The sequence below is a fragment of the Ictidomys tridecemlineatus genome, chromosome 10 (genome assembly GCF_052094955.1).
Source record: "Ictidomys tridecemlineatus isolate mIctTri1 chromosome 10, mIctTri1.hap1, whole genome shotgun sequence".
In the NCBI taxonomy this organism is placed as follows: Eukaryota; Metazoa; Chordata; class Mammalia; order Rodentia; family Sciuridae; genus Ictidomys; species Ictidomys tridecemlineatus.
Window position 1 is genome coordinate 33,808,713 of NC_135486.1, and position 26,040 is coordinate 33,834,752.

At 43.9% G+C, this 26,040-nt stretch overlaps 1 protein-coding gene across 1 annotated transcript in view; it reads right to left on the reverse strand.

Moving 5' to 3' along the window:
* Lemd1 (LEM domain containing 1) overlaps positions 1–26,040 on the reverse strand; it is a 69,477-nt gene that overhangs the window by 15,734 nt on the left and 27,703 nt on the right. Inside the window, exons 2-4 of the mRNA XM_078024672.1 lie at positions 14,859–14,977; positions 9,787–9,851; positions 9,158–9,211 (exon numbers count right to left, since the gene is read on the reverse strand). Of these exons, the coding sequence (XP_077880798.1) occupies positions 9,158–9,211; positions 9,787–9,851; positions 14,859–14,940 (201 nt within the window). The 5' untranslated portion in view covers positions 14,941–14,977. The remainder of the gene's footprint in view (positions 1–9,157; positions 9,212–9,786; positions 9,852–14,858; positions 14,978–26,040) is intronic.

Consider the following 26,040-nt stretch of genomic DNA (forward strand, 5'->3'; position numbering starts at 1 on the left):
AAGAAGGAAGAGGAATCGTCAAAAGGACATAGTATCCTTCTTGAAGAGGCTTCCACCAGCCAAATCTGAAATAACTCGAGCATTAAAATGTCAGCAGATACAACCCATGGAAAGAAAAAGAATCAGCGAGCTCACAGTGAATGGACGAGCGAGGGAGAAGGGAAGACCTTCCTTATGCAGCGTGTCAGGTAGAAGTGATAGAAATAGCAAATCTCGCTGGGCACACGGTACACACTTGTCATCCCAGAGGGTCGGGAGGCTGAGGCAGGAGGATTGCAGGTTTAAAACCAGCTCAGCAACTTAACTAAGAAACACAGTGAGGCCGTGTCTCTAAAATACAAAAAAAGGGATAAGGTTGTGCCTCAGTGGTTAAGTGCCCCTGAGTTCAATGCTTAGTATCGAGGGAAAAGAAAGAAAGAAAGAAAGGAAGGAAGGAAGGAAGGAAGGAAGGAAGGAAGGAAGGAAGGAAGGAAGGAAGGAAGGAAGGAAGGAAGGAAGAGCAAATCTCCATAGGCCCTCATTGTTATGAACTTGATTCAGGCAGAGTCGCCTATGGTTGGTTGCCAAAGGTGAGGATTGAGGAGGAACTGGGTGCTGATAGCGGTGCAGAGTATTTCCCACCAAAGGCGGTTCAATTACAAACAAAAAAGTGACAGTGGAGAAACCTGACAGACACCAACTTTTCCAAGTGATTGAGGTTAACGTTACCAGTGACAGGACAGAAGGACATTGTTTGACCCTTGGTAGGATGCAGTGTGCCCTGAGAAGAGCACTGTGTCCCTGAGAACAATGGCACATGCCCACAAATCCAATGACTTGGATGGATTGCAAGTTCAAGGCCAGCCTCAGCAATTTATCAAGACCCTGAGCAGTTTAGCGAGACCCTGAGCAGTTCTCTAAAAAAAAGAATGGGCTATGACACAGGTCTCAGTGGTAAATTGCCCTGGGTTCAACTCCCAGTACCAAAAACCAAACAAGTAGCCTCTAGGACCAATCAAAACGAGAAGCCCCACAGACACAGTCTGGGGTTTATCCTAGATGTTTTGCTGTGAGGAGAGATGGGTATTTGGTCTTTACCTTTAGCTCCTGATGCAGTCACTCTCAAGACCCTGGGAACCTGAAGCTGTAAGAGTATGTTTTGGTTTTTTGTTTTCTTTGAACCACCGAGCCATATCCCTAACCCCTTTTATTTTTTATTTTGAGACAGAGTCTCACTGAGTTGCTTTAGAGCCTCACTAAATTGCTGAGGTTGGCTTTGAACTTGCAATCCTCCTGCCTCAGCCTCAGGGAATCACTGGAATTACAGGCTAAGAGTGTGCTTTTCTATGTTAATAAGATGGTGGTGGCTGGGGTCCCCACACTGCCTAAGGCTGGGTCTGGTCACCAGGAAGACCAAGCCTGTGAGTAGAAGATGGGAAGGTTTGGTTCTACCCTCTGGCCTCCAGGGTGGTAAGAGAGGCTGAAGGTTGAGTTGATTTACTAATGGCTAAAGATTCCATCAGTTATGCCTTTATAGCAGAACCTCGATGTAACCCCTGAAGAATGGGCCAAGGGACCCTCTGGAAGGTACTGGATCCATAGATGGCAAGGAACCCTGTGTCCCTACCTAGACCTTGCCCTATGCTTCTCTTCCATCTGACTCTTTTGAGGTTTTTTATTTTTGTGTAGTAAAAATTGAACCCAGGGCCTTGCACATACTAAGCAATTAATTGCTCTACCACTGAGCTACTCCCCATCCCTGAGTTGTAGTTTTATAAAGGTAAGGAGCTGGGGGGGTGGAACTCAGGGGTCCACACTTATCTAGCCTGACAGAGGCCCTGGATTCAGTCCCCTACAACACATACACACACATGATATTTATTATGAGTCGGTAATGAACTGTTAAATGTCAGTAAACAGCCTTCCTAAGTTCTGGAAGTTGTTCTAGCAAACTATCAAACCCAGCAGAGGGTGGTAAGAACCTTCATTTTATAGCTGGTGAGTCAGAAATACCAGAGATCCAGGACTTGAGATTGGCATCTTAAGTGGGAGCAGTCTTGGAGATTGAGCCCTCAACCTGTGGGATCTGCTCTCTCAAGGCAGATAGTGTCTAAATGGAATTAAATGGTTACACACTCTGCTGCTGTCTCAAAGTTGGAGAACTGGTTGGTATGTGTTGGGAAAAAAAAAAAGGAGCCTACACATTTGGTGTCAAAAGCACTCTGTTGGACTGGGGTTGTGGCTCAGTGGTAGAGCGCTCATCCTGAACGTGCAAGGCCTGGGTTGGATCCTCAGCACCACATAAAAAATAAAATAAAGGTATTGTGTCCCACTACAACTAAAACTATATATATATATATATTTTTTTAAAGTGCTCCATGGGTAGAGACCCATCATAGTATCCCTATATAGCTAAAGATCTGAACTCATTAAAATGTCAAAGACAGGGGCATTGCTGTTCCAGGGTGAGGGAGACTGAAGAGACTTGACAACTGAAGGTAGCAAGTGGCCCCTGAATAGTCATGGACCAGAGAGCAAAGAGACACTGCTGAGCCAGTCCATGAAGCTTCATGGGGTCTGAATTTCCGTAGTAGCACCAAATCCATGAGGATTTTCTGATCTGGAGTGTTAGATGGTGGTTATTAAGGAAAAGTGTCCTTTGTGCGTGGGCAGAACACTGGCTGAAGGGCTGAGGGGCTTCACATTTAGTTTGCTCTCAAATGGTCCAGAGACAATGGCATGAAACACACACACACACACACACACACACACACACACACACACACACACACACACACACACACATACCCCTATATACACCGCAAAAGCTATACAGGATAATGAGTGAGGAATCTAGGTAAAAGGCATACAGGAGTTCTTTGTACTGTCTTCTTGCAACTTTCTGTAAGTTTGAAACTATTTTAAATAAGCTATTTTTAAAATCTTAAAAGGAATGGGGGAAGGAGCTACTTGGGGTGGCGCACACCTGTAATCCTACTATACTCTGGAGGCTGAGGCAGGAAGATAGCAAGTTCAAAGTCATTCTGGAATTTAGCAAAATCCTGTCTCAAAATAAAAGGCCTGGGGGGCTGGGGAAATAGCTCAGTTGGTATAATGCTTGTCTCAAATGCACAGGCCCCGGGTTCATTCCAATCCAGCACCACACACACAATAATAATAAAATAATAGTAAAAATCTATTAAATAATAAATAAATAAATGGCCTGGGGATACAGCTCAGTAGTAGAGCATTTGCCTAGCATGTATCAGGCCCTGGCTTTCATCCCTAGTACTGAAAAGGAAAAAGAAAGAGAGAGAGAGAGAGAGAGAGAGAGAGAGAGGGGCGGGGAGGGGAGGGGGCTGGGTATATATCTCAGTTGGTAGAGTGCTTGCCTCGAATGCATAAGACCCTGAGTCCTGGGTTCAGTCCTCAGCACCACAAAGGAGAGAGAGAGACAGAGAGAGACAGAGAGATAGATATGGGAGAAGGATTTAAGTATATAAGTATAAAATGAGGGCTGGGGATGTGGCTCAAGCGGTAGCGCGCTCGCCTGGCATGCGTGCGGCCCGGGTTCGATCCTCAGCACCACATACCAACAAAGATGTTGTGTCCACCGAGAACTAAAAAATAAATATTAAAAAATTCTCTCTCTCTCTCTCTCTCTCTCTGTCCTCTCTCACTCTCTCTTTAAAAAAAAAAAATAAGTATAAAATGAAGGAGAAGGAGTCCTAAATACCAGGAGGACACATAATATTTTTTGAAAAGCTCAGTCTGCCTCATTCAATACATGCTTACCAAGAGTGATCTTTAATTATACCCATATATTTACTTATATAAATACACCTGTAAGCACTCCAAGAAGTCACGTTCTGTAGCACTTAGGAGTTCAACACCAAAGATACTATTTTCATTTTGTTATTTTTCACTGAGTATGTTGCTTTTTATTGCAGATAATTAAATAGCATGCTTTTTATGTAACAATCATGCTAACAATAATAGCTCCTGTTTATATTTAAATATCTCATTACTTGTCATCACGACTCTGCTTTGTATTTTTTCTTTTCCCCTTTGTTTTTGCAGCACTGGGGATGGAATCCAGGCCCTTGAGCATGCTAAGCATGCGCTGAACCCTGAGCATAGCACGTCCTGGCTCTGCTCTCCACCATTAAGACCATTGTTATTCTCGTTTATAGATGAGGAAATCCACTGAGAGAGGTCGGATGTCTTGTCCGAGTTAGTGAGGAGCTGAGGTTTGAACCTGGGTGGTCTGGTTCTAGCACCATTCATATTTTTGACACACATCTTTTATATCCAGAGCTTGCTTTTAAGTTTCTTCAGAACTGAAACTATGCCTCCTCCTGCACTTATATTCTTGCTTAAGGAGGTTGAATGTATCCTGGTGGGGTGGCACACACCTGAAATCCCAGCCACTCCAGAGGCTGAGGCCTGAAGCTGGGAGATTGCAAATTTGAAGCCAGCCTGGGAAATTTAGGAAGAGCCTGTTTAGAAATAAAAAGGGCTGGAGATGGAGTTCAGAGGTAGTGCTTGTCTAAAATGTGTTAGACCCTGAGTTTAATCCCCATTTATGCAAAAAAAAAAAATGGTTAAAAAGATTTATAGATCTAAATAGACATTTAGACATGCAAATGGTCACAAGATTTATGAAAAAGTCATCAACAATGCTAGTAATCAGGGAAATGCAAATCAATACCACAATGAGATACTAACCCACCCTAGTCCAAATGGCTACTATCAAAAATATCAAAAATAACAAATGTAGATGAAAATGTGGGGAAAACGAACTCTTGCCACTACCGATGGGAAGTACAATGTCCTATACTAGAGCCAGGCACAGTGGTGCACACCTATAATCCCAGTGGCTTGGGAGGCTGAGGCAGGAGGATCACAAATTCAAAGCCAGCCTCAAAAATTTAGCAAGATTCTAACAAGTTAGTGAGACCCTGTCTCAAAATAAAAAAAATAATGAAAAAGGGCTGGAGATGTGGCTCAGTGGTTAAGCTCCTCTGGATTCAATACCTGTTACCAAAAAAAAAAAAATGTCCTATACTTAAAATTTTTTGATGAGACATGGGGGTGGAAGCTCTGTTGTGGCCATTCTCTGGATGGTCACCAACTCACTGAGACCTAAGCATTGCCTCTCAAGAGAATGCAGTAATGTCTGTCTAAGAAATGAAACATCTGGTACAGAATAGGAAATCAGAGGAAGAGAGATTGTCAGTATCAAAATACGACACATGATGATCGTGCCAGTGCAGCCAATGGGAACTACCCACCCCACCCCAGAGAATTAAAAGCAGAGGAGTCAAGGGCATAGGCTTCTGTCAACCTAGAGAGAAAGCTCTTGGGCAAGGTTGATTGAAAAGCAGGTCCTGCTGGGCCAGGAGGGAGCATCTACACCTGTAATCACAGTGACTTGGGAGGCTGAGGCAGGAGGATAGCAAGTTCAAGGCCAGCCTAGCAATTTAGGGAGACCCTCAGCAATTTAGTGAGAGAGACCCTGTTTCTAAAGAGGGACCAGGGATGTAGCTCAGTGGTACAATGCCCCTGGGTTCAATCCCATCCCTCCAACACACACATACCCACCAAAAACAGATTCCTTCTGGGCTCAGACACACAGAACACGTTTTGAGAAACTCGCGGCGGTGTGTGTGCCGGACAAGTGCAAGAGAAGAGAGCATTCAGTCTGGGAGAATAGAAGGAACTGAGATTCTGGCAGCAAAGAGCCACATGCCCAAGAGAGAATAAGGGGGCACCCAGAACACACTTCTGGGGCCAGCCACCCTCTCTGGGTATTGAATGCAGCAGCCCCCACCCCGCCCAGATGGAATGTGTCCATAAACACACTTCAACCCTTGAACTGCCCCCCCAAGTCCAGGGTGAGCACAAGCCCTCTTTATGTCCATGACCGTCCCAGCTTACTCCCCTTGTTCCCACATCCCTCTGGCTAGTGTCCCCTTTCACTCCCAAAGCATCCCGGTTGGGACGATAAATCACATGACCACCTTACTCCAGCCCCTCATGCCAGATGCTGGCGCAGGTTTTCCTGCCTCCCTACCAACTCCAAATCCCACGATTCTATCTTTGATAGAAGATGACTTAGAGCCCGAGTTGCACACGTTGACTAAGTGCCCACTGCATCACTGGAAAGAAAAGCTGTGTCCTGTGTCTTTCTGATTAAAAAAAAAAAAAAAAAAAAAAAAAACCCAATTTAAAAGAACAAAAATTCACCAGGTTCCCCCTGACCCCCTGCCCTTTGGTACTGTGATTGAACCCAGGGGTACATAACCACTGAGCCACATCCCCAGCCCTTTTGTATATTTTATTTAGAGACGGGTCTCTCTGAGTTGCTTAGGGCCTTGCCAAGTGGCTGAGGCTGACTTTGAGCTCACAATCCTCCTTCCTGGGTCAGTCTCCAGAGCCTCTGGGATCAGGCATGCGCCACCCTCATCTGGTTTTCTGATTGGTTTTAATGACCAGATCAAGAGGCTGCATATGTGATTTGATAAGGCACACACAGAGTTGTAAACAGGGTCCAAATATAGACATACTTCAATTCTCAAAGTGGCCTGTATTCTACTAGAAACCTAAAATAAGAGAACAGTGTTTTGGTTTTTTTTTTTTTTTCTTGGTACTGGAGATTGAACCCAGGGGTCCTTTACCACTGAAATACAGCTCCAGCCCTTTTTATTTTATTTTGAGACAGGGTCTTGATAAATTGCTGAGGCCAGACTCCGACTTGTGCTCCTCCTGCCTCAGCCTCCCAAATAGCTGGAATTCCAGGAATGGTCCATCACACCTAGCAAACAGGGTGTTTTGAAAAAAATGCAAATACTACTTTTTTCCAGGCACTAAGAAGACTGTTAGGTACAGACCACTGCTCTCAAGTAATTAAAGTCTATAGTGTAAGACAAGTGCCTCAATAAACACACTTTCTATCACCTTTTACATGGAAATTTAAATGCTTATTTACATTTACTTTTAGATTTAAAGTCTAACAGATGTCTTGGGGCCCTTCTGAGAATCAAAATGGCTTACATAAATCCTTCAGATCAAAAGATTTTATGCCATCACAAACTTTCTATTTAATTCTATTGCCAATTCAAAATATTGATGTGGTTTTATTTCAGGTTTACGTAAAGCAATGATTGAAGGACGGCGGGTCCCACTTGATGCATTTTAAACATGCAGGTTGCTTTTTTCCTACTATAAACGCCTTTGAAGGAACGAGACAAAAGGGTTTTTGTGGAACTGAGATTTACTGAATGGAAAGGGTTCCTTTTAATGAGCCATTTGGAAGATTTTTAAAAATCCTTTTAGAAAAATGTGAACTGCTATCAGAATTACTTCATCATGTTTGAATTACGTTTAAATGGGAAGCTAATGTCACAGCAGATTGCAGCAATGTTTACCTGGGGTTTCTTGTCATTTGCTTAAACTCTACACATAGCTTAAATACTAGAAGACACTTGCAAAGGAACCATTTTGTTGCTGGAGCTCTTTGGTAGATTTGGTGAGATGAGCTTTGAGGTCCTATCATGTGCAAGACCCCGTTGTCAACTAAGGAGTAGAGGAAAATACTATTTTAAAGAATTCTCTGAAGTGGCCTTTGGAGATGTTCTTAAAAGACCACAGGATTTTAACAGAAAAAAAAACAAAAAACCACAAAACCCAAAAACCAGTGTGGGACGTGGGAAGAGTGGAAAGGTTTCCAGGTTGCAAAGGCTGCAAAGGCCCATGGGAAAGAAGGGCACCAGGCAATGTGAGGTGTGGTGGGAGATAAGGTTACAGCAAATGCAGGTCTTCCTGGTTTAGAGAAAGTTTGCATCCTGTTTTGGGCAAATGAGTGACCCTAAATCTCTTCTTGCAGATCTGACCTAGAATTAGAAAAAGTTGGAGGCAGAAACCACTTAGGAGGATTTTGCAATTCTTCAAATAAATATCATAGTGCAAACTGGTTTAGCAGCAGTGGTAAGAGCAAAGGGGTGGCAGTGCTGGGGACGGAGCCCAGGGCCTTGCACATGGCTAAGTGTGAGCTCTACCACTGAGCTACATGTACCCCACCCCTGGGACTGGTTTTTAAAAATTCGAATTCAAATCCCTAGGAAGAGGTAGGAAGTGGGCTTTCTCTGAGGATTTCTCTGAGGCTTTGATTTGGACAGTGGGGAGAGGAAGAAGCCATCATGATCCACAGAGGCCATAAATGCAGGTTCTGGTGAGATGTGCTTAGTCTTGGATATTATACTCTGAGTCCAAGGTATCAAGGGAATGACCAGAGGGCAGATTATAAATGCATCCATGTAACCTACAAAATGTTCATAATTATAAGTAAACACTTGTTCAAAGGATGCAGGAAGGAGCGGGGGATAGTTAGAAAGTGAGGAGGAAAAGGCAGGAGCTTTCGAGAAAGCAGGTGGACACTCAGACCTCTTTCTCAGGAGAGGTCCTGGGGAGGTCATGGCACAGAGAAGGTGAGTAAAGAAGGCACCAGGAGAAGAGGGCTGAATCCAGGGGTCTTGGCACAGGGATATTTAGGAGCCAAGAGAAAGACAGAAGTCAAGAAAGGAAACCATGGCTGGGGCAGAGCTAAAAGCCCGAGAATTCAGAGCTCTCCAGACCCAAGGAGGCAGGTGTCTCCAGACAACCAGGGACATCTGGGCAAGGTGGCACACACCTGTAATCCCAGTGATTCAGGAGGCAGAGGCGGGAGGATCTCAAGTATGTGGTCAGTCTCAACAATTCAACAAGGCCCCAAGCAATTTAGCAGGACCCTGTCTTGAAATTAAAAAAAAAAAAAAAAAAAAATTAAAAAGGGCTGAGGGATGTGGCTCACTGGTTAAATGCCCCTGGGGGGTTCAATCCTTGGTTAAAAAAACAAAAAAAAAAAACCCCAGACAACATCAAAAAAACCAACCACAAGGGACAAAGGAAAGAAAAGTCACAAGCACTGACACAGGAGAGCTCCTTACCGAGCCCTAATTCTGGGCTGTGCCCCACGCTGAGAACATAGCCTGTCATCCAACCTGGGACATAGGTACCACTGGGGAGCTGCACCAGTAGCTTTAGATCTGTGAACTGACTTCTCCAAAACTTTCACTGCTGTAGGGCAGGGCCAGGACACTAATCCAGCAGGGCCTCACCCAAAGCATGTTCCCCTCACACAGTTGGCCTCCTCCTTCAACATGGTGGTGGGGTGGAACTCAGATCCCAATGTCTGGAAAAGAGCAGGGGATGGAAACTCACCCTGATGCTATATTTGCAGAGGCCTAGAATCAAGCTCAGTGCTAGATGAGAAGGTCAACTATCAGCAGTGCAAGGAGGGGCTGGTGGAGCTGGGGAAAGCAGGGCTGCACCTCTTCCGGGAAGGGGCAAGAGGGATGGGCACTCTAGATCCTCAGTGAGAACACGAAAATCATTTCACAAAACAGAAACCTGCATTCAAGCTGGGCACCATGGCACAGGCCTGTGATCCCAGTAACTTGGGAGGCTGAGTCAGGAGGATCACAAGAGTTCAAGGCCAGCCTCAGCCACCTAGCAAGACTGTCTCAAAATAAAAAATGAAACGGGCCAGGGATAGAGCTCAATAGTAGAGTGCCCCTGTGTTCAATCCCCAGAATTGATTTTAAAAAAAGGAGAGAAAGAAAGACATGACCTTCTTTCAAGTAAGAATTGAACACCTTAATGGAATGCAGTAGTAACTTGCTATTTTCCTTTCTTAATATATATGAAAATGCTATTTCCTATTTTAACATATGTGTACAAGTATTCATGCATTAGAATTGTACATACTTTTTTGAGTTCCTTGCATTTTTCTGTTGAGAGTTTGAGTTTTTCTTTCAAAAGGACATTAAACGCTGGATCATGGGGAAACAAACAAAAGGAAAACAGGCCATGAGAACTCATGAGCCTTGGATGGAGATTAACACCAAGCATTCGCGTGGATTCTGTCAATCACAGGGCGTTTTTGGAAGGGGAAGGAGATTCATGTTGCCCTTTGAGGGAAAAGAGCCTTTCTCCCGAGCTGCTGCAGCATTTGTGAGACACGCTTAGGCTTTCCCCCATGGACATAGCCACACTGTCACGTATGGATGTCACCGAGAGAAATACACAAGCTGACTGCTCATCTGGTGGCTGTTCTCAATCTGGTCATTGTCCCTGTGAACCCTGGGCATCCTTGAATGTTTCAATAGGGCAGAAGGATTTTTCTCCCTCTGTATCCAAAAAAGCACTCTGGGAAGGGAAGGCTAGGCCTGTGCCCAAAGGCTTTACAGTCAGGAGGACCAGCAGTGACAGGAATCAGCCTGGGGAGGAGCATTTTGATCAACTTGGAGGATTCATGTGCCGTTCATTCAGTGAAGTTTCTTGTTTGTTTCTTTTGCACCTGGGATTGAACCCAGGGGTGCTTAACCACTGAGCCACATCCCCAGCCCTTTTTCTTTTTTGAGACAGAGTCTCCCTAAGTTGCTGAGGCTGGCTTTGAACTCAGAGTCCTCTTGTCTCAGCCTCCCAAGCTGCTGGGATTACAGGTGTGCGCCACACTACACGGGGCTCAGTGCAGATTTTAATGGAGGGATTTTAAACAAGCTCTCCAAATCAAAAGCATTTGGGAAGTTTGAAAAGAAGTCATATAATTAATGTTAGGTCTGTGCACTGTCCAATGAGTGAAAGTGAGAAAAATCCAACACACTGGTTATTTGAATGAACTAATGCTCAGGCACAGATCTAGAGCTCCCTGTGCCCCCCTCCCCATCACAGTTCCATCCCAACACTGTGTCTGTGCAGCAACCAAGACTGAACTTCCACCAGACCTGTTCCCCTTCCACAGCCCCTTCAACCCCTCCATTCAAATGGCACCAGGGCTAGGAGACTTTTCCTATGAGCAAGTTCAAATGCATGGTCAGACCTCACCTGGAGAACCAGGTCTTCTCCTTGAGCATACACTGGCCACTGATAACACAGGACGGTCTTACAGGGTGAGGCTGATTCAGAGCCTCTACCTCTGACCTGGTGGCCCAGAGCTGGCTGGCCTCAGGTGGACTCAGTCCAAAGCAGAGTCAAAGTTCATGGACTGAAAGACCAATTACGTCCCTGCCCCAGCATTGGAGCCCGTCGGTGGAGCCTGGGTGCTGGGAACCCAAGAGCATGGCTCTGTGTCTTTGACCTGCAGTTCTGGGATCTGTGGACAGTTCCCTTGAGCTCCTTTCCAGGGCAGGAACAGGCAGGCCCAGGTCGGGGACAGAACTTGGAACACACATACATCCGGGAAGGGTCTGGGGTAGCCACTTGCCCTGAGGCACCTTGTACAACTGTCCTCATGGGGGTCAGTCCTTTTCAAATGAGGCTAGTTGTGCCAAACCCCTGGGGAAAGCCCTGTGCCCCTCCTGGCCCAGGGTTAGAGGGGATATTTTTAGAGGGTTCTAGTGATCTTAATTTGAACTATATGAAATTGTCCTTTTTTTTTTTGTATATCAAACATGATGCAGAATGTAACATGCTCATCCTCACAACAGAAATTATGAGAAGCTGGGTACGCCTGTAATCCCAGCAGCTGAGGAGGCTGAGGCAGGAGCATCGTGAATTCAAAGCCAGCCTCAGCAACTTGGGGAGGCTATATGCTATTTAGCAAGACTCTGTGTCTCAAAATAAAAAATAAAAAGGTCTGAGGATGTGGCTCAATGGTTAAGTTGACCTGGATTCAATCCCTGGTACCAAATATAAATAAATAAATAAATAAACAAACAAAAAACAAATAAAGAAATGGATAAATAAATAAATTAAATTAATTAATAAATAAAAGAAATGATGAGACAAGAGTAGAGTACATGTGGAAAAATAACAATTTTGAGAGCCAGACCTAGGTTCAAATCTCAGTTCTGTTACTTTCACTCCACAAACACATACTGAATTCCTTCTATATTGCTGGATACTATTCTTGGAGCTTTACGGAGAGGGGTGGTCCAGACAGGTAGGCAGCCCTGCTCCTTAGCTTCTGGGGCCACTTCCTGGTTGGACCAGTTGCTCCGCCTCTCTGAGCTTCAGTTAAGTATTGTAAAGGCTAAAAGGGATGATGCACATCAGGCACAGAGCGCATGGGCATGTTATCATTCCGTGGCTCACAGGAGCTCTAACCTATGGACCAAGAAAGCCTTGCAAGGCATTGTGGGAATCTCCAAGGCTATCCTCTAAGAACCCTGAAGCAAGAAATGACTGTAGGAAAATGGGACAACCAGGGAGAGGGCTAGAGGGACTCCCAAGATCACTCATCCCAGCCCATCCACTCTTCCACTCAGGGAGGCCAGTTGCTGTCAGTTCTCAAATAAACCAGGAGGGCAATAGGCAGAGGAGGATGTGAACTGCTTCATCTTTTTTTTTTTCTCTTTTTTCTCTTTCTCTTTCTAGTACCAGAGATTGAACTCAGGGGTACTTAACCACTGAGCCACATCTCCAGCCCTTTATTAATTTTTTATTTTGAGACAGAGTCTCATTCTAGTTGCTGAGGTTGGTTTTCAATTTGCCATCCTCCTGCCCCCTGAGCTGCTGGGATTATAGATGTGTGCCACCACACATGCCTTATATAATTGGTTAATAACGGCTTTCCCCCTCCTCCAGTACCAGGGATGGAACCCAAGCCTCATATTTTTTTAAATATTTTTTAAATTGTTGATGGATCTTTATGTATATGCAGTGCTGAGAATAGAACCCACACCTGGTTCATCTTTCTTAATAGACATGAAATCATTTATTTAATACAAATAAAATAATGTCAAATTTATTGATTACGACAGAGATTGAGGAGGCCTCAAATTACCTATAGAGTTTTCTAGTTTTTTGTTTTTTTCATTTTGCTATACTAGGGGCTGAACCCAGAGGTGTTCTACCACTGATGTAGATGTTCTACATCTCCAGCCCTTTTAAATTTTATTTTGAGACAGGGTCTTGTTAAGTTGTTCAGGCTGACCTTGAACTTGTGACCCTCCTGCCTCAGCCTCCAGAGTAGTGGGGAGCAGCTGGGATTATAGGCACCAGGCTGGAACTTCTGGTTTTAAGCCATCAACACTTATCTGGCTCTAGTTAAATAAAGGATATGCAAGTTAGCTGATCTTTCCCCTAATTTCCCACCTAAACAAGTCTCTGATGTGAACAGAAACAAAGGATTATAGATTCCTTTTGTAGCCCAGGGCCTATTTTCTGGGCTCTGTGTGCAAACACGCCACAGGGCTATTTCGCAGGTCAGCATGCACACCGTTTAAAGCTGCATAAATCGTGCTGGACAGAGTATTAATCAGTGTGAAGTTACTCTCTAGCAGTTCAGCTCATGACGGTACCTTCACTCTTGTCCTGAGGTCCATTTGACTTTCTGGGTCCATTCGGCACAGGTGGGGTACAGGGAGGCGAGACCAACAATTGCACTAACTTTTTTTCATACACTTTTCTGGTGGAAGCTGAGGAAGAATGTGAAGAACAAATTACATTGTCCTGTTTTTGTATGTGAGCTTACTGGGTTCAAAGTATTTCATAATTCCGACCTTTATTCTAGGCTCTTATGTAATTGGTTAATAATGGCTTTTTGTTTTTTTCTTCAGCACAAGGGAAGGAACCCAGGCCTCATAAGTACTAGGCAAGTGCTCTACCATTGAGCGACATCCTTAGCCATGTGGTTGTTTTTTTTGTTTGTTTGTTTTTAATATTTTTTTAGCTATTGATGAATCTTTAATTTATTTATATGTGATGCTGAGAATTGAACCCAGTGCCTCACACATACTAGGCAAGCACTCTACCACTGAGCCATAACCCCAGCCCCAGACATTTATATGGTTTTTAAAAATGGACCCCACAGCTGCTCAACTCACTCTTTCCCTTTCATAAATACTTAGGCGATACCTCCAGAATAGCCACAGAATCAGGCATTGGATACATCTGAGAACAAGACAGCCGTGGCTGTGCATCCTATCAATGGCGAATATAAACAGTGAATACATAAGTCAATAGTTCATACAGAGCATATAGCAAAAACGAAACAGGAGCTGGGCCTGGTGGCACATGCTTGTAATCACAGAGGCTCAGGAGGATGAAGCAGGAGGATGGTGAGTTCAAAGCCAGCCTCAGCAACTTAGCAAGTCCCCAAGCAACTTGGTGAGAGCCTCACACTAAATTTAAAATAAGGGGCTGGGGCTGGGGCTGAGTGGCAGAGCACCTGCCTTGCACATGTGGGGCACTGGGTTCAAGCCTCAGCACCACATAAAAATAAATAAACAAAATAAAGATATTTAAAAATAAAAATAAAAAGGGCTGGGATTGTGGCTCAGTGGAAAGCACCTCTGGGTTCAATCCCTAGTACCAAAAAAGGAAAAAACAAACAAACAACAACAACAACAAAAAAAAAGGGTAATATAATAAAGAGTGACGGGTTTTTCATTGTTGAAAAAAACTAACCCCTTCTCTTTGGCACCATATTGATATGTAAGGATCCTCTCTCTGTGTGGTTTCCTGTTTTCCTATGTGTATTTGTGAAGGCAGGACCTCACACATGCTAAGCTGCTGAGCTATAGCCCCAGCCTCCTTATTTCTTTCATTTATTCATTCATTTATTTATTAGTTGTAGTTGGACACAGTACCTTTATTTCACTTATTTATTTTTATGTGGTGCTGAGGATTGAACCTAGGGCCTCGTGTATGGGAGGCAGGCGCTCTACCACTGAGCCACAACCCCAGTTCCAGCCTCCTTATTTCTAATGGGAAACCATTTTCAATGATTTTTATTGTACCCGTTCCTTTTACTCTAAGTTGTTTTTAAATCTTTGGAGGTAGTTTGTAAACAGTCAAGGACTACACCTCCCAATATTCACTGTGTACATACGTACGTAGTATTGGGCCCGGTAAAAATCCAAGCTTTTCCAGTTGATTCTGCAGTTCACAATCACTCAGGCATTTCACATCCACCATGGTGATAGAAGTTTGGCCTCTTTTCTGACAGTGGAATCTTTGAAATAGTAAAACAGTACATTCATTAAAACAGCCTTTATGAATAAGTACTAAAACTTTTCTTATCCACATAAAGCTTTACAACTCATAAAGCCTACATCTTTACCTCCTGCTGTGTTCTTCCACAAAGCCCTACTGGGAATCAGTGACCTCCATGCAAAACCATGGGTGGGTGTCACTTTACCCACTGTTCTTGGGGTTCAATTCTTTCTCACTTTTCTACTTGACTAATGTGAGAAAAATCTTTGGGACAAATTTTTCCTTTACTGCTCAGGATCTCTGAGTAAGACACAAGCTCTGAGAAGATAAGAATTTAATTAAACAGGAAAGAGCTGAGAGAGATTTTTTTGTGTGTGAGTTAAATAAAAAGTTATTTATCCCTGCCCTCCTTTTGATGAGAGTACAGAGAGTACAGAGCGGTCGGTTATTGCAAACAGTAGTAGTTTTCACACTTGTAATTTAACTCTGAGCATAACGAGATGGTAGTTTTTAATTAACCGCCAGCAGACTTGGTAATTGCTGAATTGGCATTTGAAAAGAGTCAACTATTCATTCTCTGGCACTCAAATTGATTTATATAGATTTATAAAAGCCATGATATGGCTTTCCCAAACTGCACAGCCCCACATTCGATCAGTTTTATTCCAGTGATCTCTTGATTCCCCCCCAAAAAAACCCTGACCTTTCCACCTACTTAACAAAATCCGGAAAACGACAGGCCCATTAGTCAAGTCTTTTAACAGAGATGTTTTCATTCGGGAGTTTATTGGTTGTACCTCATTTCTATCATGTTTCAAGACTTTTTAATATTGCAGTGAAAACGACCGAAAGATAATTACTCAGCATAGAGGATCTAGACCCATTTTAAGTAATGACTTTGCTTTTATTGGTGATCAATCATTGTCCAATTAGGAAGAACATCATATACAAGCTAGAAAAAGGGGTGAATTGTTACGTGCATAGGAACACCTAGTGGGACAGTTCTCCACTTTAAAGCCATGTTTCTTTTTCTCATGCATAGTAGGTTCTTGGTACAGGTTAAGTTTCTTCCTTTTCTATGTGTTGGGGAAACTGAGTTAGCACTTCTGAACCCGTAAAAAACAACCTAACACTAGGAAGTAAAAGGGCACCGCACTTCAGCATCTTAGATTCTTTTTTTTTTTTTTTTTTAATACTGGAGGCTAGCTGAGGCAGATCCTGTGACATTTGTTCCCAGGAACAGCTGTCTGTTGTTTCCCCCAGCTTCCCAAAAATAACCTCCAAAAGAGACCTCATCAATTTCAAGTGACACTAGACAATTGCCTAGAGGGAATGCACATATGGAAGAAAAATATTCAAATGAAATCCGAGCAGACGATTAATCCACTTACCCCTTCACATGGTTATCTAAAGCCTAGGCAGTTGGGCTGGTGACTGAAGCTGGGTGAGTTTCTCCCTAGAGTTTCTACTGGAAACCCCTCCCTCTTTGCCTATTAGATATTATGGTAATCATAATACTGACAGTGTGACATCAGTAACCCCCATAGCAACAGATTAATGTGTAAATCAGATGATTAATTGAACCCAAGTTCAAACAGAAGGAGGCACTGGTCGACTTCATAGGCAGGCTGCCATGATAAAATGTCAAGAGATGCAGAGTAGTTATCATTATGCACAGGAAGTAAGGAGCTGTTACCAAGCCAAATGGTGCCAAGAGAACTGGGAAGAAAGAAGAGAAATCAAATAAATTCCTGTGTGGGCCACGATCAAAAGACCCACAGTGGTAGATGGTAATATGGCCATATACTCTAGATAAAATAGAGAAGTGAGAGAAAGCTATACTAGATTGTTAAGAATTGTTCAGTAAAGGAAATGAGAGGGCTGGGGGCATGGTTCCCGGGTAGAGTGCTTATCTAGCATGTATGTGCCAGGTCCTGGGGTTTCATCCCCAGCATGGGAAAGCAGAGTGAGAGCAGGGTACAGGGGCTCTTGCCTGTAATCTCAGCTATTCTGGAAGCTGAGGCAAGAGGATCTCAAATTCCAGATCAGACTAGGCAATTTACTGAGACCTTGTTGCAAAATAAAAGCATTGGGGAGATAGCTCACTGATGCAGCGCTTGCCTAACATGGGTGAAGCCTTGGGTTCAGTCCTAAAAACCGTTAATAGTAATAATAATAAGAAGAAGGAGGAGGAGGAGGAGGAGGATGGAGTATAGACAAATAATTCATACACTGCAGAAGTCTAATGATTTGGGTCTTTTCCAAAGCATTTTACAGGGCTGTAGCTGTAGCTCAGTGATACAGCGTTTGCCTGGCATGCCCAAGCTCCTGGGTTCAACTCAAGCAAATAAATAAAAATAAAATTTAAAAAGAACTTTCAAATCCATTTCATCTACCAGCTACTCCCATAAGTCAGCTGAATTGAGCACAGTGGTGCACAGCTGTAACCCCAGGAACCAGGGAGGCTGAGGCAGGAGGATTGCAAGTTCAAGGCCAGCCTTAGTGAGCAATTTAGGGAATCCCTGTCTCAAAAGAAAACTTTAAAATACAAAAAAGCTGGGGGTTGGGCTGGGGTTGTGGCTCAGTGGTAGAGCGCTCACCTAGCATGTGCGAAGCCCTGGGCTTGATCCTCAGCACCACATAAAAATAAATAAAATAAAGGTATTGTGTCTAACTACAACTAAAAAAAAAAAAAAAGGCTGGGGGTGTGGCTCAGCGGTATTGAGTCCCTGGGTTCAATCCCCAGTATAGGATGGGAAGGGGAAAGTGGGGGTAGTCTGAGACAGATATTCTCAACCCCGCATTACAAAAGCCTTTGAACCCAGGGCCTCAACCATGCTAGGCAAGTGCTCCACCACTGAGCTACATCCCCAGCCCCAAAGGCTCTTGTTGTTGCTTTATTTAGCTCAAGGGAAGATCTGTTTAAGGAAAGATCTGTCAGACTCCTGGCTTGAGTCTTTCAGGAAAGACTGCTGCAATTTTAAAAACAATTATGGAAGACAAAATGTAACTGTGAGAAAACATGATGCGTTGATTAAATACCAGGAAAAGGAGGGAACTGTCTGCAAAGGTTGAAGGGAACAGTGGAGCCAGGCGGCCTAGAGTCAAATCCCAGCTCCATCACCAGCAGGGTGGTACAGGATTAGGCAATCACTGAGCCTACTGTGTCTCTTCATCTGTAATGGGGTAACAATGGTACCTCCTCCCAGGGCTGTCCTGAGGATTCAGTGTGTTATATAATCATAGAAAGTGTGAGCACATGGCAAGCACTGTTTAAATATTTTCAATTATTTTAATTATTCATGAGCCCCAACCTCAGAAATTTTCTGCCTCTCATCTCTTCCCCAGGAGGCTCCATCCCATTTACACATGCTCATGGGTCTCTATAACTTCAGCCCTTCTCTAGCCCTGGGAAAGAGCTAAGCATCTTGGGATGCACTGAGTGCTCCCAGGCTGTGGCTCCAAACTTTCTGAATAGAGCATCAATTTCCCAACAAACACGCAATGCAAACATTTACCAACATCCAAACATGGCATTCACCAAACAAAGACTTGGAAAATTGACACATTTGTTTCAATCAAAGCAAATAAATGATAGGCTTGGGTTATTAGGATGCACAAGCATTTTGTTTACATTTCCCAGAATTGCTTTCAACAAAAGAACAGCCAGCAGGTGGAACCGCTTCCATTTTAGACAGTGAGACTGTTGGAAAGAAACAGACATTTCTACAATGTTTTCTTGGTCAAACCTCTGGGGTTAAAACAAGCCACCATGAGAAAGGATTAAGCCAGATGCTCTCAACCAGCATCTATGGGTTGAGCCCCCTATGATGTACAAACTATGCCACCTGAAATTGTTCTCCTGAAGATCCATCTCATGCATATCCACGATTCTTTTGTTAGCACTATGCCATTTAAGAATTCCCATATGCTGTGGAATCCTGAAATATTTGGCCTCAATGTTTGCAACATTTCCCTCAGTTTTCTCTCTGTTGTTCTGGGCATTAGCTTGTGGGGTTTTTTTTGTTTTGTTTTGTTTTTAATTCTCTTCATAGCTGCAAAGACATTGCCTTCCATTTCTGGAGGGAAGCAAGTTTTTAATTGCCAATTGACTAGGTATTCAACATGATAAGGTATCTAAATCCTGAGAGCTTCCTCCTTTCATTAAAATGTAGATCCAATTTCTCTTCCCTTAATGCCACATGCTGTTATTAAACCGAAATAGCTGAAATAGTAAAAGCCAGATGTCACTTCAGTCTCAGGTTTGATGTGGGGCACAATTTCCTCTCCTCAAGTTTAATCTGCCAGTTATTTACTAACCCCAGCCTTTGGAAGAATGCACAATTTAAATGTAAATGCAATTTACATAGGGGAGCAGATAGGAGATGTGCAGTTTCAATTGCCAATAACCGCCTGCAAAGGGGGGAAATCAACTAGAGCAAAGATGAGCAGCTGTCAGTCTGAAGTTTGCATCCATCACCATCCTCAGATAACTTTCCTCCTGAAGCCACCTGCCTCTGAGCCTCAGCTGTGCAGGCAGGAGAGAACAGCCATTTCCCTATCTATTTCAAGCTGAATTTACTACTGGCTGGAGGAAGAGAAAGGTTTGGTTTTCAATGAGCTAAACTCATTGCCATTGTTGTTGTAAACATTAACTAACCAATCCCTTTTTTGGGGTGGGGGGTACTGGGGATTGAACTCAGGGGCACTCGACCACTGAGCCACATCCTCAGCCCTATTTATTTTATTTAGAGGCAGGGTCTCACTGAGTTGCTTAGCCCCTTGCTTTTGCTGAGGTTGGCACTGAACTTGCGATCCTCCTGCCTCAGCTTCCCAAGCCACCACCACACCCAGCTAGTTGACCAATTTCTTTCAAAAATATTCGTTGATCATCTCTTATGGGACAGACACTTTGCTTGGCCTAAATAGGGAAAGGAAGCAGAGAAAACAAAGGTGCAAAAGCTACGGTCCTTCAAGGAACTCACTGTCTCCATTAAGAGAAAAGAAAGCAAATAATACAAAAAAATAAAGTAAGGTGACAACAGAGAAGTCCAGAATTGGGAGCTCCTAAGGGTCAAAAGCTGCACTTAGGCTAAGACTTCCTGGCCCAGCAGATTTCACCCTCTAACAAGGGGCTGGAGGAGGATCATCTAGGATCTGCTGAGCAGGATTGGTGGTTTGGGGCTAATTTGTGAAGGATCTTGTGGGTCATGCTAAAGAGCTTGGCCTTTGCTTCTGAGACTACTTGGAAGTTTCTAAGTGGAACATAACATCATTAAATTTAGTTTGATATTAAGAAGAGGATGGGTTGGTTAGGGCAGAATGGAGACTACAGGATTACTTGGGGCTTATTACAGCTAGAAAAAGAGATGATTCAATTTGGGGAGGACTAGAAAAGGAGATGCATGGTTCCTGAAAGATTTAGGAGGCAGGAAATTCAGGACAGGACATCTAATTAGGTGTTTCCTCTCCACTTCACTTGCAAAGGCACCACCTCAGTACAAATCCTTTGTCTCCGCCACGAGCCTGCTTACATAAGGAACCATATGGAGTTTGGTCTACACAGCAGTGACACTTAAAAAATTAGTCTGCACTTGTCTAGTCAACCCTTGATTAGCTCCACTACTTGAAGACAGCGGCAATACAGATAATCCATAACTCTCTTCTATTTGGCGTTGGAATTAATTACACCTTTTAGAGAAAATTTGCCTTCCTAATTAATCTTTCTTAGGCTAATATTAAAATTAACTAATATTCTCTGAGCCCACACCAGCTGGGCAGGGGAAGTGGGGAGCCCGGGAGGGAGGGGAGGGAGGCAGCTCAGGGCAGGCTTAGCAGCAGGAAGAAGCCATCACCTTGTTGAATTTCACCTTGGATCAACTGCAGAGCAGGAGCTGGGTCTAGTTCATGGACAGGTGGCTCTATAATTAGAGACTCAAGCCCCTTGGGAGTTTAGTCACTGAGTGCCTACTATGTACCACTGGGCCCCCCGTTATGGCTGAAGATGAGATGAATAAAGTAGAAATCTCTGATCTCTGAGATCCCCCAGTTTATCAGGGAAGATGTAACAGTGAGCAGATGACTTCATCAGGTTCTGGCAGAAGCATCTTCCCTTCAAGAGAAGAGGCACAAACAAGGGCAATGAAGAAAAAAACAAATTTGTATGAAACACAGGGGAGGAAGTCTCTAATTGACATAAACACAACAAGAAATATACTTTTTTTGTTTGTTTGGTACTGGGGATTGAACTCAGGATCACTCAACCACTGAACCACATCCCCAGCCCTATTTTGTATTTTATTTAGATTAAGGGTCTCACTGAGTTGCTCAGAGCATCACCGTTGCTGAGGCTGGCTTTGAACTCGTGATCCTCCTGCCTCAGCCTCCTGAGCCACTGGGATTACAGGTGTGCACCACCACACCTGGCTAAGAAATATACTTTTAATAAAGTGAGTGAGTGAGTATCATTATTATTATTATTTCTCCTCCTCCTCCTCCTCCTCCTCCTTCTTCTTTGTGCCAGGGATTGATTAAACCCAGGGATACCTAATCACTGAGCCACATCCTCAGCCCACTTTTTTTTTTTTTTTTTTTGAGACAGGGTCTCATTAAGTTACTTAGGGCTTCCCTAAGTTGCTGAAGCTGGCTTTGAACTCCCAATCCTCCTGCCTCAGCCTCTGGGGCCACTGAGATTACAGGCACACACCACAGTGCTCAGCTCATTGCTTCTCTCAGTAGATCAAATTAGTAAATTATTCTGATGTGCAATAAGTAAGCTGTGTGATCTTCCCTGGTGATTTTCAAACTGGGACACACTAGCCCAAGGACTCTTCAGAGATGCTTGGAGCTGCCACAGAGGTATGAGGCAGAGAGCAGCCCCACTCCAGGGCAGCCACACAATGCCATCCTCATTTGCTTGGCTCCTGCAAAGATTGCATTTGAAGGAAAAGGGTCACTGTGGTACAAAGCTAGGATGCAATCTATCTACACCATTTTCCTCCTCCTTGGTACTAGGGTTGGAACCCAGGGCTTCACACATGCTAGACAAGTGGTCTACCACTAAACTACATCCTGAGTCCTTTTTATTTATTTTTTAGTTGTAGTTAGACACAATACCTTTATTTCACTTATTTATTTTTATGTGATGCTGAAGATCAAACCCAGGGTCTCGCACATGCGAGGCGAGAGCTCTACTGCTGAGCCACAACCACAGCCCAGTCCTTTTTATTTTAACACAAGATCTAAGTTGCCCATGATGGCTTTGAACTTGCTCTACATCTTCCTCATCCTCCTGAGTTCCTGGGATTACAGGCATGCGCCACAGCCCCTGGCTTCCAAACTGCTGCTTAAGAACAAAATGGTCCTAGTCTCTAGTCCTACCATGAAGACAAACCATGTCTTTCATGATAATAAATTATACTCTTGGGGGCTTTCTTCCTGGTATTTTATGTGTCCCACTTCCAAAGATTTATGGTACATGAACCACATGCAAGAAGTTTTTGGAAACCTGTAAGGCTGGAAAGACATCTAAAATGAGGTTCTTGGCTTCAAACAGATTATATTCTAGATGGAAAAACAAAGCCAAACACATTGGAAAGATGAGTAAAACATCAAAGTTCCTTATCAAGGTCTCACACAGTGGTACCCAAGAGTGCCACAGAAGTTCAGAAGCAGAGAAACATCACCCCTGATGGGCTGGTGTGTTGAGGGAAGTTCCCTGGAAGAGGTGAACTCAGAGTGGGCCCTAAAGAACAGGGAAGGAGGGTGGGGGCTGTAGCCCAGTGGTAAAGTGCTGGCCTCACACATGGTAGGCACTGGGTTTGATCCTGAGAGCAGTGGTGCCCGCCTATAATCCCAGCTACTCATGGAGGCTAAGGTAAGAGAATCACAAGCTCAAGGCCAGCCTAGGCAATTTAGTCAGACCCTGACTCAAAAATAAAATAAAGGGATTGGGGTTGTGGCTCAATAGTAGAGCGCTTGCCCAGCATATGTGAGGCACTGGGTTTGATTCTCAGCACCACATATAAGTAAATAAAGGGCCATCAACAACTAATAAAATATTTAAAAATGAAATAAAAACCACCATATGAGCTGGATATCATGGTGCATGCCTATTCCCAGAGGCTCCAAAGGCTGAGGCAAGAGGATCTCAAGTTCAAAGCCAACCTCAGCAATTTAGGCCCTAAACAACTCAGCAAGACACTGTATCTAAATAAAATACAAAAAGGAGCTGGGGATGTTCAGAGGTTAAGCACCCCTGGGTCCAATCCCTATTCAAAAAAAAAGAACCCCAAAACCATCATTTGACCCAGCTATACCACTCCTCGGTATTTATCCTAAAAAAGTCAAGTCATCACACTACAGTGATATATGCATACCCATGTTTATAGCAGCACAATCCACACTAGCCAAGCTGTAGAACCAGCCTAGGTATCCACCAACAGATAAATGGATAGAGAAAATGTGGTATATATACACAATGAACTTTTATTCGACTATTTAAAAAATGAAATTATGCAGGCAAATGGATGAAACCAGAGACCATTATGTTAAGCAAAATAAGTCAACTCAGAAGGTCAGGGATTGTATGTTTTCTCTCATATATGGAAGATAGAGAGGAAAAGGAAAAGAAAGATGGGGGCAGATCTCATGAAAATCAAAGGGAGATCAATAGAGGAAAGGGACCAAAGAATTGGAGGCAGGGAAGGAGCGAGGATGTGCTGGGGAGTGATACTGGCCAAATTATGTAGTTGTAGTGTGTAGCGTGTGCTTGTATGAATATGAATAAATCCCATCAGGGTGTATGACTATAATGCACTAATTAAAAATGTGGAAATAAAATAAAATGGTTGAGGATGTAGTTCAGTGTTAAAGCACCCCTGGGTTCAATCCCCAGTACCAAAAAAAAAAAAGTTCTGCATAGGTACCAGACAGAAAATTGGACATCCCAGGAAAAGCTTGGGAATAGAACTGGGACGAGACTGGGCCAGGGATTCACTTTGGAGAAGTGGGGGGATCCAGCTGAACCAGTCTGCAGGGTGCTCGGGCATTTTCAGTATAAGCCCTTCTGCTTCTAGAATCCCTCCATTCTGGAGCCCTTTGCTGCCAAGGAAAGGTCCCTGAAGGCTTCTGAAGGAGGATGCCCTGATGACAGCCTGGCAGTCAGGAAGGGTAATCTAGCAGTGCAGGGCAGGACAGAACAGGGGACGGAGAGGGAGATGCATGGGTCCTTCGCCCTTGCCTCCCTAGGACATATAATGAACAGCAGCGGAGGGACAGGGAGGCTTTGTGCTCTAGTCTCCAAGCAGGAGCTCCGGAAGCAGCAGAGTCCCCTGGCAGGCAATTTCAGAGAGGTCAGGAGCCAGGCTCTGGGGCCAGGCTGCCTCGTCTGCATCCTCGGCTTTTTGTACCACTGACTCCGTTTATATCACTCTGTCACCCTGGGCCCTGGCTTTCTCATCTGTAAAACGGAAATTGTAATAATGGCACATTCCTTGAGGAATTACAGAGGGCAGAGTTAATGCATCTCAGGTCTTGATGTACTGAGTACAGCAAGGACTCCAAGCCCCATTACTAAGTCATGGCACTGGGACTGGGAGGGGACACCACTCCTCTCCTCATTTACCTGGGACCCCAGGGAAACTCAACGTGGCTCTTCCTCTCTCTATGTAAAGGCCAGTCCCTTTTCTCAAATGACATTTGAGGGAGAGAACACGCTAGAGGAAGGGGTTTACATGACTGGGAGAGGAGAGTGCTGTGGAGCAGGAAGAAGCACCTCACTTAATAAGAGACCAAGATGGCGAGGACCTCGTGGGATGTCCATTCCTGGCCATAAAACTGGGAGAGAGAAATTCCTGTAGCTTAAAGGAGACGCTGTAGCTGCAAGAATTGGAAGACAGCCACAGATAGATAATAACTATGGAAGCAAGAGAAGACAGAAGAAGTAGCAGCATAAAACAGAGATTTGGAAAACCCAACGGCCTATACGCTTACTGTACCTGAGGGGAAATCTTCCATTTGACCCAGGTCTTTTGGTTTCTAGTCAATTCTGTACTCAAAATGAACCAACACAACTGTTCCATGGGATTGTAACTGTTCCTGGTACTCAGATGAAGCATGAATGCTTCCTGGTTATGGAAAGCAACTGGGTGATTGGCAGGGGGCGAGGCTGAAAGGCTGGCAGGAGGCTGACAGCAAAGGACCTCAGAAGAGTGCTACGGAGCTCTCGGGCTTTATCCTGAGGACAGTGAGAACTGCTGCAAATGTTATGGCAGATTTTTTTGTTGTTGTTGTTTCCATAATTTTAAAACTAGTTAAGCATTTTCAGAGAAATAAACTACAAGCGAGTAAAGAAAGTATAAAGAGACTATATAAAGTCTAAAGAATATCCCTATGCTTGGAGCAGAGGAGCGACATGATGATATTTATGTTAGACACCGATCTTTCTAGCTGCAATGGAGAGGATGATAAAGGTGATATCCCCAGGGCATCAGGGACACCCCATGTGTACAGTATCAGTAGGTTAGCAGCAAACCATTCATTCATTCGTTTGTTTGTTCATTCACTCAACAGACTTTGCCTGAGTTCTACCACATGCCTGGCTCTGTTTTTATTTTATTTTATTTTATTTTGTACTGGAGATTGAACCCAGGGGCACTTAATCACTGAGCCACATCCCCAGCCCTTTTTTATATTTTGTTTGGAGACAGGGTCTTGCCAAATTGCTCAGGACTTCACTAAATTGCTAACGGCTTTGAACTCATAATTCTCCTACCTCAGCCTCCCAAGCCACTGGAATTATAGGCCTTTGTCACAACGCCCAGCCCTGGCACTGTTCTTAATGCTATGGATTCAAGGGCAAATAAAGCACCCGAGGTCCTTTTTTAAATAGTACTGGGGTTGTGGCTCAGAGGTAGAGCACTCACCTAGCACATGCAGGGCCCTGGGTTCCATCCTCAGCACTACATAAAACTAAATGAATGGAATAAAGGTATTGTGTCCAATTACAACTAAAACAAAATAAATATTAAAAAAAATAAAATGGTACTGTGCATTAAACACAGGGCTGTTTGTTCTACCACT